Source organism: Pieris brassicae, chromosome 5, assembly GCF_905147105.1.
Source record: "Pieris brassicae chromosome 5, ilPieBrab1.1, whole genome shotgun sequence".
Taxonomy (NCBI): Eukaryota; Metazoa; Arthropoda; class Insecta; order Lepidoptera; family Pieridae; genus Pieris; species Pieris brassicae.
In genome coordinates, this window is record NC_059669.1 from 16,033,054 (window position 1) to 16,047,177 (window position 14,124).

Here is a 14,124-nt window from a genome sequence, read left to right on the forward strand (position 1 = left end):
AGAAAAACGAAAAGTCTATAAACTAGCGCCACTCCCAGTGGATCTCTTTCATGTAACAGGCGCTACGTGTTCAGCGCAACATATTTCCAACCCCCGAAGGCGGGAAATGATGGAAAACGCGCGCACCCGGCTTTCATTCCGTCATAGACCGCGCGGCCGCGCGCCGCTTAATCGATACCACGCTTATTCCATTTTCAAATAATCACATACTTCCATTATCTATCATTAAAACGTTTAAGTGTTGTGTATAGACTATATACTGAATGTAGGATAATCTATATGCATATTTGTGACGTAAAATCGCTAAGGCATTAGGTAAGTTGTTAATAACACTATGTATAGGTAATTATCGGCACGTTATGACCCAGTTATTGTTGCCATTCCTTGGTTATGATTGTTTTATTGTTTAGTTAACTTTATTAATATGATAGTGCAAGTAAAATGTTTAAATTTAGCGAAAGAATCGTTACCAATATATCGATAATTATATATTTTTATTTTATTGGTAACTGATTCGTGATTATTTAGATATTATACATTATGTCAATACATATTTCTAGAAATCTTTAGGACTGATACAATAAGATACGGCACCCTATAAAGACCCCTCTGGTTACCAAATTCACCCTAATGTTATTTTGTGCGCGTAATATAATTCCGGGTCCACGGGAAGATGCTGAGACGATCATCGATTACATTTTGAAACCTAATCAAGCTGCGTAGTATGTTTAAAATACGACATATGCCCAAATAAGTAAAGTAGTGTATCCTACCCCAGTAAGATGAAAAAGAATAGGAACTCTTTTTCCTAGATAGTAATCTCTATCGATCTCTATCGATCTCTATCAATTCGTATAATATTTTTGTATGCATGTTATCTTTCGTTTTAGTTTGATATAATATTTTCTAGTTGGTCCCATGATGAATTTGATAATGGATATATAGAGGAATTAGGGGAGTATTTTAATTTGTAATACCACGTAATTGCGGTTTTGGAAAGTACAATTTGGGAGAAAATGGAAACTATGATGATCTACGTAGTAACGTAGCATTACTATTTTGTACAGAAGTTAAAGTTTTCAAATTTTGTAATCAATATTTTCATTTGAACATTCACAAAAGGTTTTTTATTATTTAATCTGGAATTGCAGTATCTATTATAATATATTTTAGTCTGCGTGTCACTGAAATTTGTCTAATCTCTTATTAAACATATTATAGAGAAACACAGAGTCTAAATTTATATTATGGCGAAAAGCTACGTTCCGGTTCGTTCCATGTTGAATTTGAATTTTTAGATAATGGACATTTTGTTGCTTGAAAGTAAAAACTCGAAGAAAGTGTCTTTGACATAGAAATCTTACTTGAAAGAATTATTATCTTAATAATTATTGGACTTTCCTAACGATTATTTCTATACTGGAAAGCGAGTAGTCTGTGCCTAAGTAGGTACAGACTCTTATACTTTCTTTATTCTTACTTCGAACGGATGCAGTGCAAAGTGTGCTGGTTATTTGTTGGAAATTGATTGCAGATGTTATAATTTTGTATCACTTTAGTCCAATACATAACTTATACGAGTAGCAAAACAGTCTATTATAATTTTACAAACGGACATGAACAAAGGCTCACGAAGTAATGTTGATATTAATGCGAGTAAAAATTTACATAAACATTTTTCGCCGTCTATTTTATCTTTGAATAAATATGATATAATAAATGACTTTGATTAACTGAGCCATAGAGACACTATGTAATTGCTTAGAAACAAAAACGCTAAATATAAGCTCTATATTTCGCTTACGCTATACTTTCATGATTTCATCATCACATGTTCGTAAATGTCATGCATAACTGCTGCGGGAAAAGTGGATATGAAAACTTGTGCGAGTTAATTTGCGAGATGAAAGCTGTTTACCAACATTACTCATAGTAAAGTAATATTTTGGCCGTCGGTTTCGATTTCATATTCATTTCAACAAACACTAATAATAAATGTGACGAATGTAAATTGTGATTTTGTTGTTCTTTAAAAGTATATTATGTCGGGTGAAGCCAGTGCTTCAGAGTACAAATAGAGTTTTACAGGCTCTTGTGAGTTCTTCTCGTGCGTTCTATAGCCATGATATGAGAACTGCTTGTTGTAAATGTAAATTTGGAAATATTCGTTGTTTATTGACATTCATAAGTACACATATCGATATGGTATTTTCATTTTGATTTATAAAAACGCGTACTTGAAGTTGTTATATCATGTAAGGATGTCTTATAAGCGTCACACATTTATTTTGTTAACTCAGTTAATAAAAGTCCGATTGCCTATAAAATCTTAAGAGTAGATTTAGGCTTCAAAGATATTTGTCATATTCGGGTATTAAATTTAATTATAATATAATGACGTAGTCTTGAATTAATTTTTACTCACGATGAGTTCGAATTAGGGCTGTGCTCCAATGGATTATTATTATTAATTTCTTTGAGTAAATTAAGCACTCGCTCGTACTATAAAGCACATCGTGAAGAAACTGGCATGCCTTAGGCCTAAAAATCAACGTGTGTCAGACATAGAAGGCCGATTGGATGATTAATGTTGTATGATTATGTGTGAACTTGCCTATTAAAAAAAATATCGGTTTGATTCAGAAATCAGACCTGGAAGTTGTAGCGACACTATGTTTTTGGTTAACTATTTGACAAAGGAGAATTGTAATAAGCTTGTATTTAGAAAATTATGTAATTTAAAGAAGAGAACGTTCAGGAACCATTTTATAGCTAATAAAAGCTTCTATTTTTTATTATCGAAAACGACTCATCAAATCAGTATTACAACGGATTTGTTTACAATAAGTATACATGAATAACTCCGAAAATCATGAATCATAGTCACCATTAAGGCATAAATACAGTTATGGTAGGGACACTTTCTCCGGAGGCTCCATAGATCACGCAATCATCTGATACCTCTCACAAAAAGTACCAATAATAATTGGTAGTGATTGCCGCGAGCGTTTCGATAAGGCAACTAAGACTATTGAAAATCATTGTAAAATATTTATTTAACCTTTTCGGGATTTTGTAATACAAATTTAATAGTAAGAAGAATTATTGAATGATTTCACACATAAAATATAACTTTTATATGAGTTTGAACGGACAAGTTGCAGTGAGGCAATTACATATATTAAAAAGTATTATTACACAATTACAAATAATTTAATTTAATTAGCAGAAAACAATTTATCTCTAAGCAGAAATAAAAATATTATAAGTTTTTCCTAATTAGGTCTCTTCTTTAATATTGTCATGTATAATGTTACATAAAAACTTTTCTGTTTTTTAACTTTTTAATTATTTAGAATTTGGAACAGAACTTATGGCCTAACTAGGTATATAAGTTCTAGATATCATTGAAAGGAAAGGCCTCAGAACGCATTTACTTATCGGCTGAGACGTTTAGATAACTAGGTCGAAGGGATGAAGGCCAGACAAGCCGCCTCTGAAGGTCTTTAAAATCGATAAAAACTCTATAGTATCATTGTGTTCCATTCAGTACTGTACAAAATCAAATATGTAGGTACATATATTTTAGAAATACGAAATTATAGATCAGTCAGATATACTAAATTTAATCTTAAACTATAAAAGTAAACGTTATGCATATGCCAAATTGCCGCTTTCTCACTTCACATATTCCGATAAGAAATTTAACTAGCTAACAGCAAACTGTAAAAGCTTTACTGAGATATTTCAGAAAAGGTTAACATCCACCCCCTATCTTAAGAACTAAGGAACCATTTTAAAACTTTAATAGTAATATAAATCTGAGAAATGTTGAGACATTTGAAAACCTCTTTTTGGGTGCTTTAGGCTTCAACGGTGACAAACTCCCGTATGTTTTTGACACATTGTAGCGCTGAATATGAACTGCATTACCCTTATAAATAGTAATATGGATTTCTTAAGCTGTCTACATTTTCATGAAGTTGGTTATAGGTCTGCCTTAAGCCCTAAGTAGAAAGCTCTGTCTAAGTATAGGAGGATAATATGGATGATCCGTTTATGTGTGAACAAATGAAGCCGCAGGCTAAAGAAACCATCAGTTATCCATATATTTATTCAGCATACGCTTTCCTAGGGTCTTTAATAGGGTAGTCTCGTATAACTATAAAGAGTGACGGTTACTTTAGCTAATACTTTTGACTAAGTATCGCAATATAGCGAGGTAATGCTTCGAGCATTAAAATTAGAAAACGTTTGAAATTTGTTTTAGTTTTCTATTTATTTCTATTATTTATAATTTTTTAATGTAATAGGAGGCAAACGAGCAGGAGGCTCACCCGATGTTAAGTGGTACCTCGCCCTAAGACACATTGCCACAAGGCTCGCAAGTGCGTTGCCGGCCTTTCAATAATTGGTTCACTCTTTTCTTTTTGTTAATGTTGTTATTAGGCGCTATATAAATTTAAAGCGAGCTAATATTATTTTATGAACTGATATAATTGTACAATAACCTATCAAACACAAATTCAATACGAGTATAAGTCTAAGTCTACATACGACAATTTTTGTAATAATGTATTTGCATGAAGGGCAGATTTTTTTCTGGAAATGGTTATAAATATGGATACTACATTTTTATAACAATCATTTTATAACTTCAAATTCAAATAAAGAATTGACCCAGTATGTTTGACATGAACGACATCTGTCAATTTGAAAACCCTAGCGTCAGCTCGACTGAAAGAATACATTAATATTGAATACACAATTTTGTCACGTTCATTCGGAAGCCTTCAAGATTTCATGAAATATGACTGACGAATGTCGTACATTTTACATTTAAAACTTGCGATTTTATAGCGAATTTTTAGGTTTAAATCTATCGACGAGGAAATTCGATTACTTAAAATGGTGATGGGCTTATATCTTTAAGTTTCTAAAGTCGTAGCAGAATGTTTATTTCATTGTATTGACACAAATTCCATAAGGCATATGTGTTAGCCTAGAGGCTTGAGGTCGTGCGTTCGATTTACGGGCGTGCACCAAGGGACCATGTGCCCTTACACATATCTGAGGCCAAGACCAAGAGTTGTAGCGATACTGTTTTGTAATACATAAATATACTAACTTGATTTGTCAATATATAATAGAAAACCTTCATGGTAAAAGATATTCAAATGAAAGAGAACAAAAATTATATCGATATAATAAATAAATACGTAAAAATTGTGTTGTCAACAATTCATTATAATGTAAAAAATTGCATTGTTTTTGGTATATGATGTTTACTTTAAAAAATTTACTTCCCTAAGAAGAATTATAACAACGAACTATTCCCTTTAAAGTTAATTAATGTACAATAATTATTGTAGTTTGCGGCATGAAAATGGGATACCTAACAAAAACTATATTCATATTTCTTTACTTTTACTTCATGTGGAATTAATATTATCCATAGTGTCAAATGCACAATATTGGTTAATCTTCAAGGAAATCCAATGGTTGTATTTCAGTAGGCTTTTCTTGGTCTTATAAGCGCCATATCTTTCAAAATCGTTGTAATTGAAGCAAGTCGGCGACACGATCTTATGCTATAATGTTTATTTTGGTGAATATTAAATAAAAAATAAATTACTAAAACTAGAACATCTTTTTTACCGTACGGTATTCATGTTCCATTCTCGCACAAATCTACTAAGAACATCCAGTGAATCTTTAATTAATTTTCTAATAGTAGAGCGTGCAAATGAGGCATGCCTAGTAAATCAATACTGGTCATTTGCTCTAGTTCTAGTAGGTCGTGCTTTACAAACAATACATTTAATATGTAGATATTGAATATCCTCAGTATTATGAAAACATGGACTAACTTTAGTTTGGAAATACAACAAGTGCTCACAGGCTGCGAACAATGACCGCTCTATATAAGATATTTATGCTGTAGAGAGTAATTTAAACATACAGTGTTTAATCCAAAACATATTACCACATAATGGCCAAAAAATTAGACTGATTATTTCACTTTAAAGTAACACTTGTGTATACGGATTTATTCATGAATCAAAAATTATACACGTAATAATTATTTGTTAATGCATAACATTTTTATTAATAAATAACTTTCACCATTAAGTTGTTTACCATACTAAACAAATTAAAGATTTCCGTATAACGTGAATCAACTATTAAACATTATATATGCAACATAACGTAACGTCTAATATTTTCAATTAAAATTTTTGTAAATGTTATTTTTTTTGCACATGGCGAAAGAAGTTTTTAACTCTAGGCAATTCCAAAAATAATTAAAGTAAATATATTTGTTAACATTTGTCAACGCTTCTAATTTTTAACTATAATCTATATAAAATTCTCGTGTCACAATGTTCGATGTCACAATGATTTTTTTATGCATATTCAGTAAGTCTGAGAATCGGCTGCTACCTCAAATAAGGGAATAAGTGATAAGGGAAGTCCACCCCAAAAATTTATTTTTCTTTTTTTCTTTTAATTAATTAATGAAACAGCATACATAAATTCATACAACTGTTACTTGTCACTACTCTACAATCAACCCCTATTTTTTGTTATAGTTGATAGGTTATATTTATTGAACTAAAAAAAAATACAATTTTTCTGGAAATAATATACATGGCAAAACGACGTTTGCCGGGTTAGCTAGCATATATATAAGATTTTTATATGAAACTAGCTGCCCCCGCGAACTTCGTTTCTCCTTAATGTGGTTTTAGTTAGCCTTAATACCATGACACGAAAGAATAATTTCACTGTATTATCGTCACTATGATTTGAATTTGATTTACACTCCGGTCTAAGTAACACGTGGCTATGCTAACACCAAAAATTAAAAAAGTAGAAATAATTTAATTTTACGGTATTTCGTTTACTACAAAAAAACAATTAAACTTTAGACTCAATAACACGTGGTAATCATGATATTGAATTGTAGCTTATATTACACGATTGTCGGTTTACCATAGCAGTGCCATCTATTGATTACTAACTCAATCCAGTCGAAAAGTATCGACATCTGTTAGAATCTTTTGGAGTTAACAGATAATTGTGACTGTCAATTAATTATGGACAAATAATTTGCAATAAAATAAAATTGTGACTATAATTAAAGATCTAAGCTATCCTATCTCTTAAGTTGGACCAAACTGCTCACGGTGTGCCAATTTAATTTAAATTGCTTAAGTAATTTAGGAGTACATCGCGGACAAACATCGTGACAGGTTAAAACGCTAAAGGACTCCATAGTCCTTTAGCGTTTTATTATTTCAGTCATACTTTGGTCATACTAAAGCAGAAAGCACATTATGAAAATGTGGAACTTAGCCCACGCTTATGGCATTAGTTATACTAAGCATAAAAACATAGTACTATTATAAGAGTTTATGGAACTTTATAATCTTTACCCTATTTTCCACTTGGTTACAGGTGTCCTATGTATGGCGTAACGTGTGTGCAAACAGAAAAACATAGATAAGATGGCAACGGCACCGGCTTCCTGTATGAGCACTGAAAATGGTTGCGTCATGTTTGACTGTCTCGTGCACTTGTGGGAATGGTAAGTAAATTAGGATAAACAATTAGGACATTACATATAATTACAAAAAACAAAATAATGTAGACATATTTTTAAGTAGCAATTCTTTTGCGTATAAGATTCATTAAGTAGATGTCCCAAAAGGTTACGTGATGTTAAAATTCGTAGAAAATATTCTTTACAATTAATGTTTTATTTTGTAATTCAATAGTGTTATTTCAAACTTAGTTTAGTTATTTTTACAACAGTTGTCTTGTTGTTTTACAACAAGCGAGTAAATTAGTTATATTTGTATTTTTTGAACTAGTAACATTGGTATAACGCTTTTATATAAATATAATAAACTGCAATTCCCTTTTTATGGGTCACGGGGCAAACGACCTGGCGTGTCACTAAAGAAGTGCTTAGATTAAGAAGTGCCCATGGACAACTACAACGCTAAGAGGCATATGGGTGTTGTTGGAGTGTCAATGAATGGTACATTATCCTCTTGAAGGCCTCTAATAAGACAATCTATACACACTTATTTATGTTATATAATTAGTAAATAGTCCAAGGAATAGTGTACGTATACAAAAAGGTTTTGATATTTTTATTTGGTGCCTTATTTGTTTCCTTTATAGGAGTTCATAATATTGAAATCCTATAGAAAATGTTGTAAGTATATTAGAAAACCTAGTAAAGCAATAGCTCTAGTTATCAACTGGATCACATATTCAGGCTACGTGAAGCAAGCTGTGGTTATTGTGGTTAAAAACTCAAAGCGAAGTAGGCACATTGTCATTCCTGGCTCTTGTTACTGCAGCATTAAGGATGCAGATACTCAACGACGCTTTCAATCAAACAGCTATGCTTTGTTCGGCAGGGTTGCGAGATGTAAAGTTGGATATTCCTACAATACTCTTTTTTATTATTCAAAACTCTATTCAAACTTTATTAAGAGGAGTTTGATGTGATAAGTTTTAGTGTTGTACTGCTATTTTACAGATACAGAAATTAATTCAGGAGTACTGAAAGACTAAGATATACTGAATAGGAATTTGAAATTACATTTGTCAATATTTTATTCGTATATATACAGCCGCGAGACAAATTACCTTATTTAATTCATGACTGTAAAACAAATGACGATAATGTTCGCGTGTGTCGATTCATCGTATTGCTGAATAGCATATATTTATTCCAGTAACGCGGCACATAATTTTTATTTTAACGAATGTTGCCTCTACGCCGTTGCTTTGAGAAGATACACAAGTGTACATAGTTATCTTTATTAGTACATTTTGATTTAATTAATAATAATAATTTATTTGCAAAATGTGGTATAAAAATGTTATGGTGGTACAACTTAGAGTTCGAATATTCTGCCACTGCGTACAAATTTGTCTTAAAAGGTAGAATATAAGTTACAATTACATTACTAGCAATATCATTATGTCAATACTAATATTATTTTATCACATTATTAAAATATATTATTACGTTAATACTTATAATAATGTTTCACGCAAATATTAATAGAATAATACATTGAACACATTTGAATCACTTTCAAGTTTCAATCTAAATGTGCAGTCTGTTAATTTTTTATATTTCTATCTCGGTTACTTCTTTTAACAGACCAATTAGTAGTACGTAACTAAATTTATTTTAAACATTTAGCAGTTTCATTAATTTCTCAACAGGAAGGGATAAAGTTAAAATTATTTTTTTACAAACATCCCTAGAATTTCACATACATTACAACTTTACGATGGTAACCCTACTCCCAAGCGACGCAACATTGCATCGGCGGGAACGATCGCCTACAAAGGGGTATCCAACGTGCGCTGTCTAGTATCATTTAATTTGACACCTGTTTGCTCATCAAAAGTATGAACAAAGTCGTGGGAACTGGGCCTGCGGGTGTCGTTATTTTTATTACGTTAGTATAATTTACAGAGCACTTCTCTAGTTTTGTATAATTCAAATTATGTCATGTACACACCTAACTTAAATCGCCACACATTAATGGGTTAATCGTTCATTTTATACAGAATAACGTATAATACTTTTGCTAATAAAACTTTGCAATTTTCAATCTTTGCTCGACGTTCATGCCGATGAGAATACATTCTCGTTCACGAATTAGAAAAGAAATTGCATCATTCAGTTGATCTATTGAAACTGTATATACACACATATACTGTTTATATATGTATATGGATTTTCCAATGTTTTGTACTTTAATTCACATATCCTACGTTTGTTTTCTAACTCTTACGAGATTTACTATGATTATGATTGGACGAATGATAAAGCGAACTATGATTCTCGTATGTCAATATCGAATTTTGCCTTTTGCCATAGTGTAAAATAAGTAACCATTGCTTTCGAAGCGTAGAAGTCCGTTTTAGATTATTTCCTAGAAGTAGGTACATTAACTTGTTGCTTGTCGAGAATTAGGGTAAAATTTAGAAAGGAGACTTACTATGATAATGATTAAACGAATAATAGTTCGCTTTATTATTATTAAAATCCAATACAATTATGACGTACGGGATCTAGCGCTATCTTTGTTAATCTTAATCCTTAAAGGTCAGTAACCTCTATTTCAAAAACGTACAGGACTTGACATAGGAAACCTAATGCTAAGCTCTAGACTTAAAGCAAAAGTCTTAAAACGACTCTAGAGGACTAGACTTTTATGCCGAGAACAGTACCATAGAGAAGACGATGGTCTACTTTGATTACTTTGTTAAACGTGGAACTGCTAAACGAACAAACCACAACAGGTTAATGCTATAGGATTACACAAATTTTGTTACATGGGTTGGATAGTTAACACCTTTTGAGTTTTGACCAAATGCAATTAGAGTCAAATAGATTATAGTAAGAACAATATTTTTATAAGAAACTTTCTTAGTAGACACACGTTTGAGTTGCGTTCTATCTAAATAAAACGCGATGTCGATACACTGTGCCCTTTGCCCCAGCTAGAGGATGTAGAACAATCGGTCAAATAAGTCATGTGATTTTTTTATAAATATAAAATGTTTGTTATTTGAAACAGACGTAAAGTTATGCCCCAAAATCTCTATTATTATAGATATCAAATGCTATATACAACAGATTGCTCTAACTATGGATTTTAAAATATAGAAACTCTAAAAAAAGAATTTATTTTGAGATTTGTGCGTCAAGATTTGGAATCGCATCAACTCGTTTGGTATTTAGGTGACATCTATGTGGATCAAACAATGTGTTCAGAATAGTAGGCGATATTAGGGCTAAATAACTTCAGTCGAGTTATTAAAAGTTTTAAAGCTTTGTCGTATTACCGTTATGCTTTGATTTAGCTGGATATATCTAGAAATACACACATTCAAATGTAAAGTATAAAATATGCGTATTGGGCAGACCATAGGCAGTAATACACTAAAGGAGATATTTAAAACAAATGTTACTCTTAATTAGCACATTGTCAACGCACTTTAAAACTTAATTTAAAACACCCAAATTCAATACTTTCCAGCTTCTGGGATTCAGCTGTAAATCTAGCCAGACATGCTGAAAAACAACAGTCGCAATAATATTTATTAAAATTCGATCTGAATATAAATACCAACTTCGCGGCAATAGACAAATTATAATATCAAATAGTTATCTGTTAAGTGTCAACTATTGCCGCAAAGTTTGAACACGACTACTGAAAGCGCTTTGATTATATCTGTTAATTTTTTTAAGTTTATTGCCCTCCGAGGTATCTATGTATGCTTTCGAATGTAAGGCTATTAGAACGTATGACCAACGGATGACGAATCGCTCGTGATTGTTTTCTAAGTCATGTCCTACTGATGACAGCTATGGTCATTATTATTCAACGTAGCACGAAGTAAAGAGGTCAACCGTCTTCGATTTCCAGCTTAAACAATTCAGAGCATGCGGTTACATATACTTATTGTTACCGTTCATTATATATATATACTGCAGTTTTATTAGTTAATCTAAATATATAATAGCAAAGACAATTAAAGTAGGTATTATCAAAGATTTATTTATAAATTTGATGGCTATTTAAAAACGTATGTGTGATTATTTTGAAGTCAATAAATGGTTAATTTTTTAATAGTTTTATTTTTATTTTTGAGAAAAAAAAAACAAAATGGTAGCCCATTTGGTTACTCTCCTCCAATAGTTTATTTTTTGTAACTTTTGGATTGTTTATGGTAGGTAATTGTTTACTTTGTCGATTTAGTTAATAATCAATTATAAAAACATTCGTATTGTATTCATGGCGATACAATCGTTGTATTCTAGACTGTAATAAGTATGTCAAAAGAAAACCAGCAAATTTTCACTTAATTTAGGAAACAAAGCGTGTTCTGTTGAACGTGATACGCCTAGCTAATTGGTAAAAGTACTTGTGAAACAATGAAAAACAAATAACAACTAGAAATTCACTAAATGACCGATTTAGAACAGAACGATTTTTGTTTTTGTTACCGTCATCTATCCTCTTATAATATTATGTAACTAGAAAGTTTTATATTTTTACTATCGACATTTCTGTAAATCTATATATGTTTTTATAAGGTAAATGTCTTTTTAAGAATGACATCTATAAGCAATAATATAATATATAAAAATAATATAACTAACATTTATGATTAATACATACTCATACATGACAAAGAATAAACATTTTTGAGAGAGCCCCGTCACCATTATTCGTGTAATATTGTTATACCAAAGCATCTATAAAAACTCTTTTTCGTCTATTAAATCCAATAAAGTAAAAAAAACAAAACAATTAATTGTTACGAATATAAAGTTTTTAATAAACATATTTTTGAAGTAAAGGCAAGTCATTTAATAAATTATTAAATAAATACCTCACATGTTGTCTTTATAAATCATTGATTACAAGTTTTTAAAGACGATGACCTACGGGAAACCGTTAAAAGCCGTCATATTCAAATTAAATTTAAACGTTTTTATTGTAGCCCTTCAAGCACCTATATCTACGTAGAACCTCCGCCTTGAGGCTCTATCTTTTTCACTCCTCAGGAATTCAAATTACCTTTATCGGAACGTATATATACAGGTAAAACCAGTATAATAGTAAAAAGGTGAGGAGGTATTGTATGTCTTACATATTTATTGAAGGAGAAGACTTTTCCAATTAGCTGCATTATAGACTTACCTCGTGTACTGGTGATGACGTATTTGCTATCTCATCTTAACTTAAGAGTTAGTGTATAATGCTATCACTTTTGCTCCTCCCACACTGGTGTCCTACATAGTTGTGTGCGTGTAGCATGTTGGTACGCCACTACTACATCAGTATTCAGTCGACAACGAACGGTCGTTTGCGTTTATGAAGCAATATTTAATTCTGTAAATAATTCTATATTCTTATTTGTCTGTAATTTAATTAAAATCATAACATTCTCAATAATTCCAAACGGTAATCAATTTAAAAATCTAAAACGTGTTTGATAAAATTTAATAATAATAAAAATAATAGATATGAAAAAAAAGTAACAAAAGGTTCGTGTTTTGTGTAAAGTGTATTGTGATTCGGAAATGTTGCAGGATTAAATTGAGGCGATCTAACAGAGGATTTGATGCCAGTAAATAAAGGTACGAGAAACCGGATATTATACTAGAGCTAGACACGACTAGTTTTACACTTACTATTGGTATACATTTATCATAAAACTCTCAGAACTTTGAAGAATAATAATCATATATATTGATACTAGCTTACGGTTATTATATTTGAGATAATGGAGGCGGTAGATTACCTTAATTTTGCATGCAACACGCAGGGTTGATTGACTTTGGGTGGTAAAATGTTTGGGGCACGCCACTATGTCGAATAAAGCATCAACAGGTGTTTTAAAAACTCGTAGGTGTTTGAGGTGCTCATCTGTATTTTTTAAACTAATTAGCATGACTATTAAGATGTAAATTTAAGAATGTAGACTGGGCAATATAACCGAAGCTCACGCTGTTAATATTCAAAAGAATCTGTCAATATCTTGCAAAGAACAACAAAATCATTTTATTTTTGTAAATAATGGCTATCTCCATAGGTTTAAGTAAGTATAATACCGGAATAGGAAGGGGAAAACATATATATACAAGATTTCGTGTCCAATAATTATAAAACATTACCATAATAATGACTAAATTTTTAAGAATGTTCATCAAGTCATCAAGAACACAATTAAAAAGCAATTGGAAATGCACATTATCGTTGTTACTTTATAGATAATGTTTACGTAGTGGTAATTTTTATAGCGGTCTTTAAATGCGTCGTAATACCTACGCTGAAGTTTCTCAGCTGCATAAGTACAATAAATGTCAGGAAATCAAGAAAAATATAAAGACTGAATATGGCAAATACAATTCTCTCTTGACGTCCGGTAAAAGTTTCCTAGATCTTTAGAATTTATAACGGTAATACTATTTTTTTATGCTTTCACAATATTGCTCGATACCTACATAACACATACTTTTATCCTCTCAAAAGTCTCAACTTTTATGAAAACGTCTACCTACAAATC

General features: G+C 31.2%; 1 protein-coding gene across 4 annotated transcripts in view; it reads left to right on the plus strand.

Moving 5' to 3' along the window:
* The first annotated feature begins 209 nt into the window (after positions 1 to 209).
* The window catches only part of LOC123710075, a 52,565-nt gene continuing 38,650 nt past the window's right edge, over positions 210 to 14,124 (plus strand). For 2 of the 4 annotated variants that reach the window (XM_045661766.1, XM_045661763.1), the window contains exons 1-2: positions 210 to 315; positions 7,462 to 7,591. In XM_045661766.1, coding sequence (XP_045517722.1) covers positions 7,512 to 7,591 — 80 coding nt within the window. In that variant the 5' untranslated portion in view covers positions 210 to 315; positions 7,462 to 7,511. Of the gene's footprint in view, positions 316 to 7,461; positions 7,592 to 12,894; positions 13,196 to 14,124 lie in introns of those variants that run through there. The other 2 variants (XM_045661765.1, XM_045661764.1) reach the window with 2 other exon arrangements.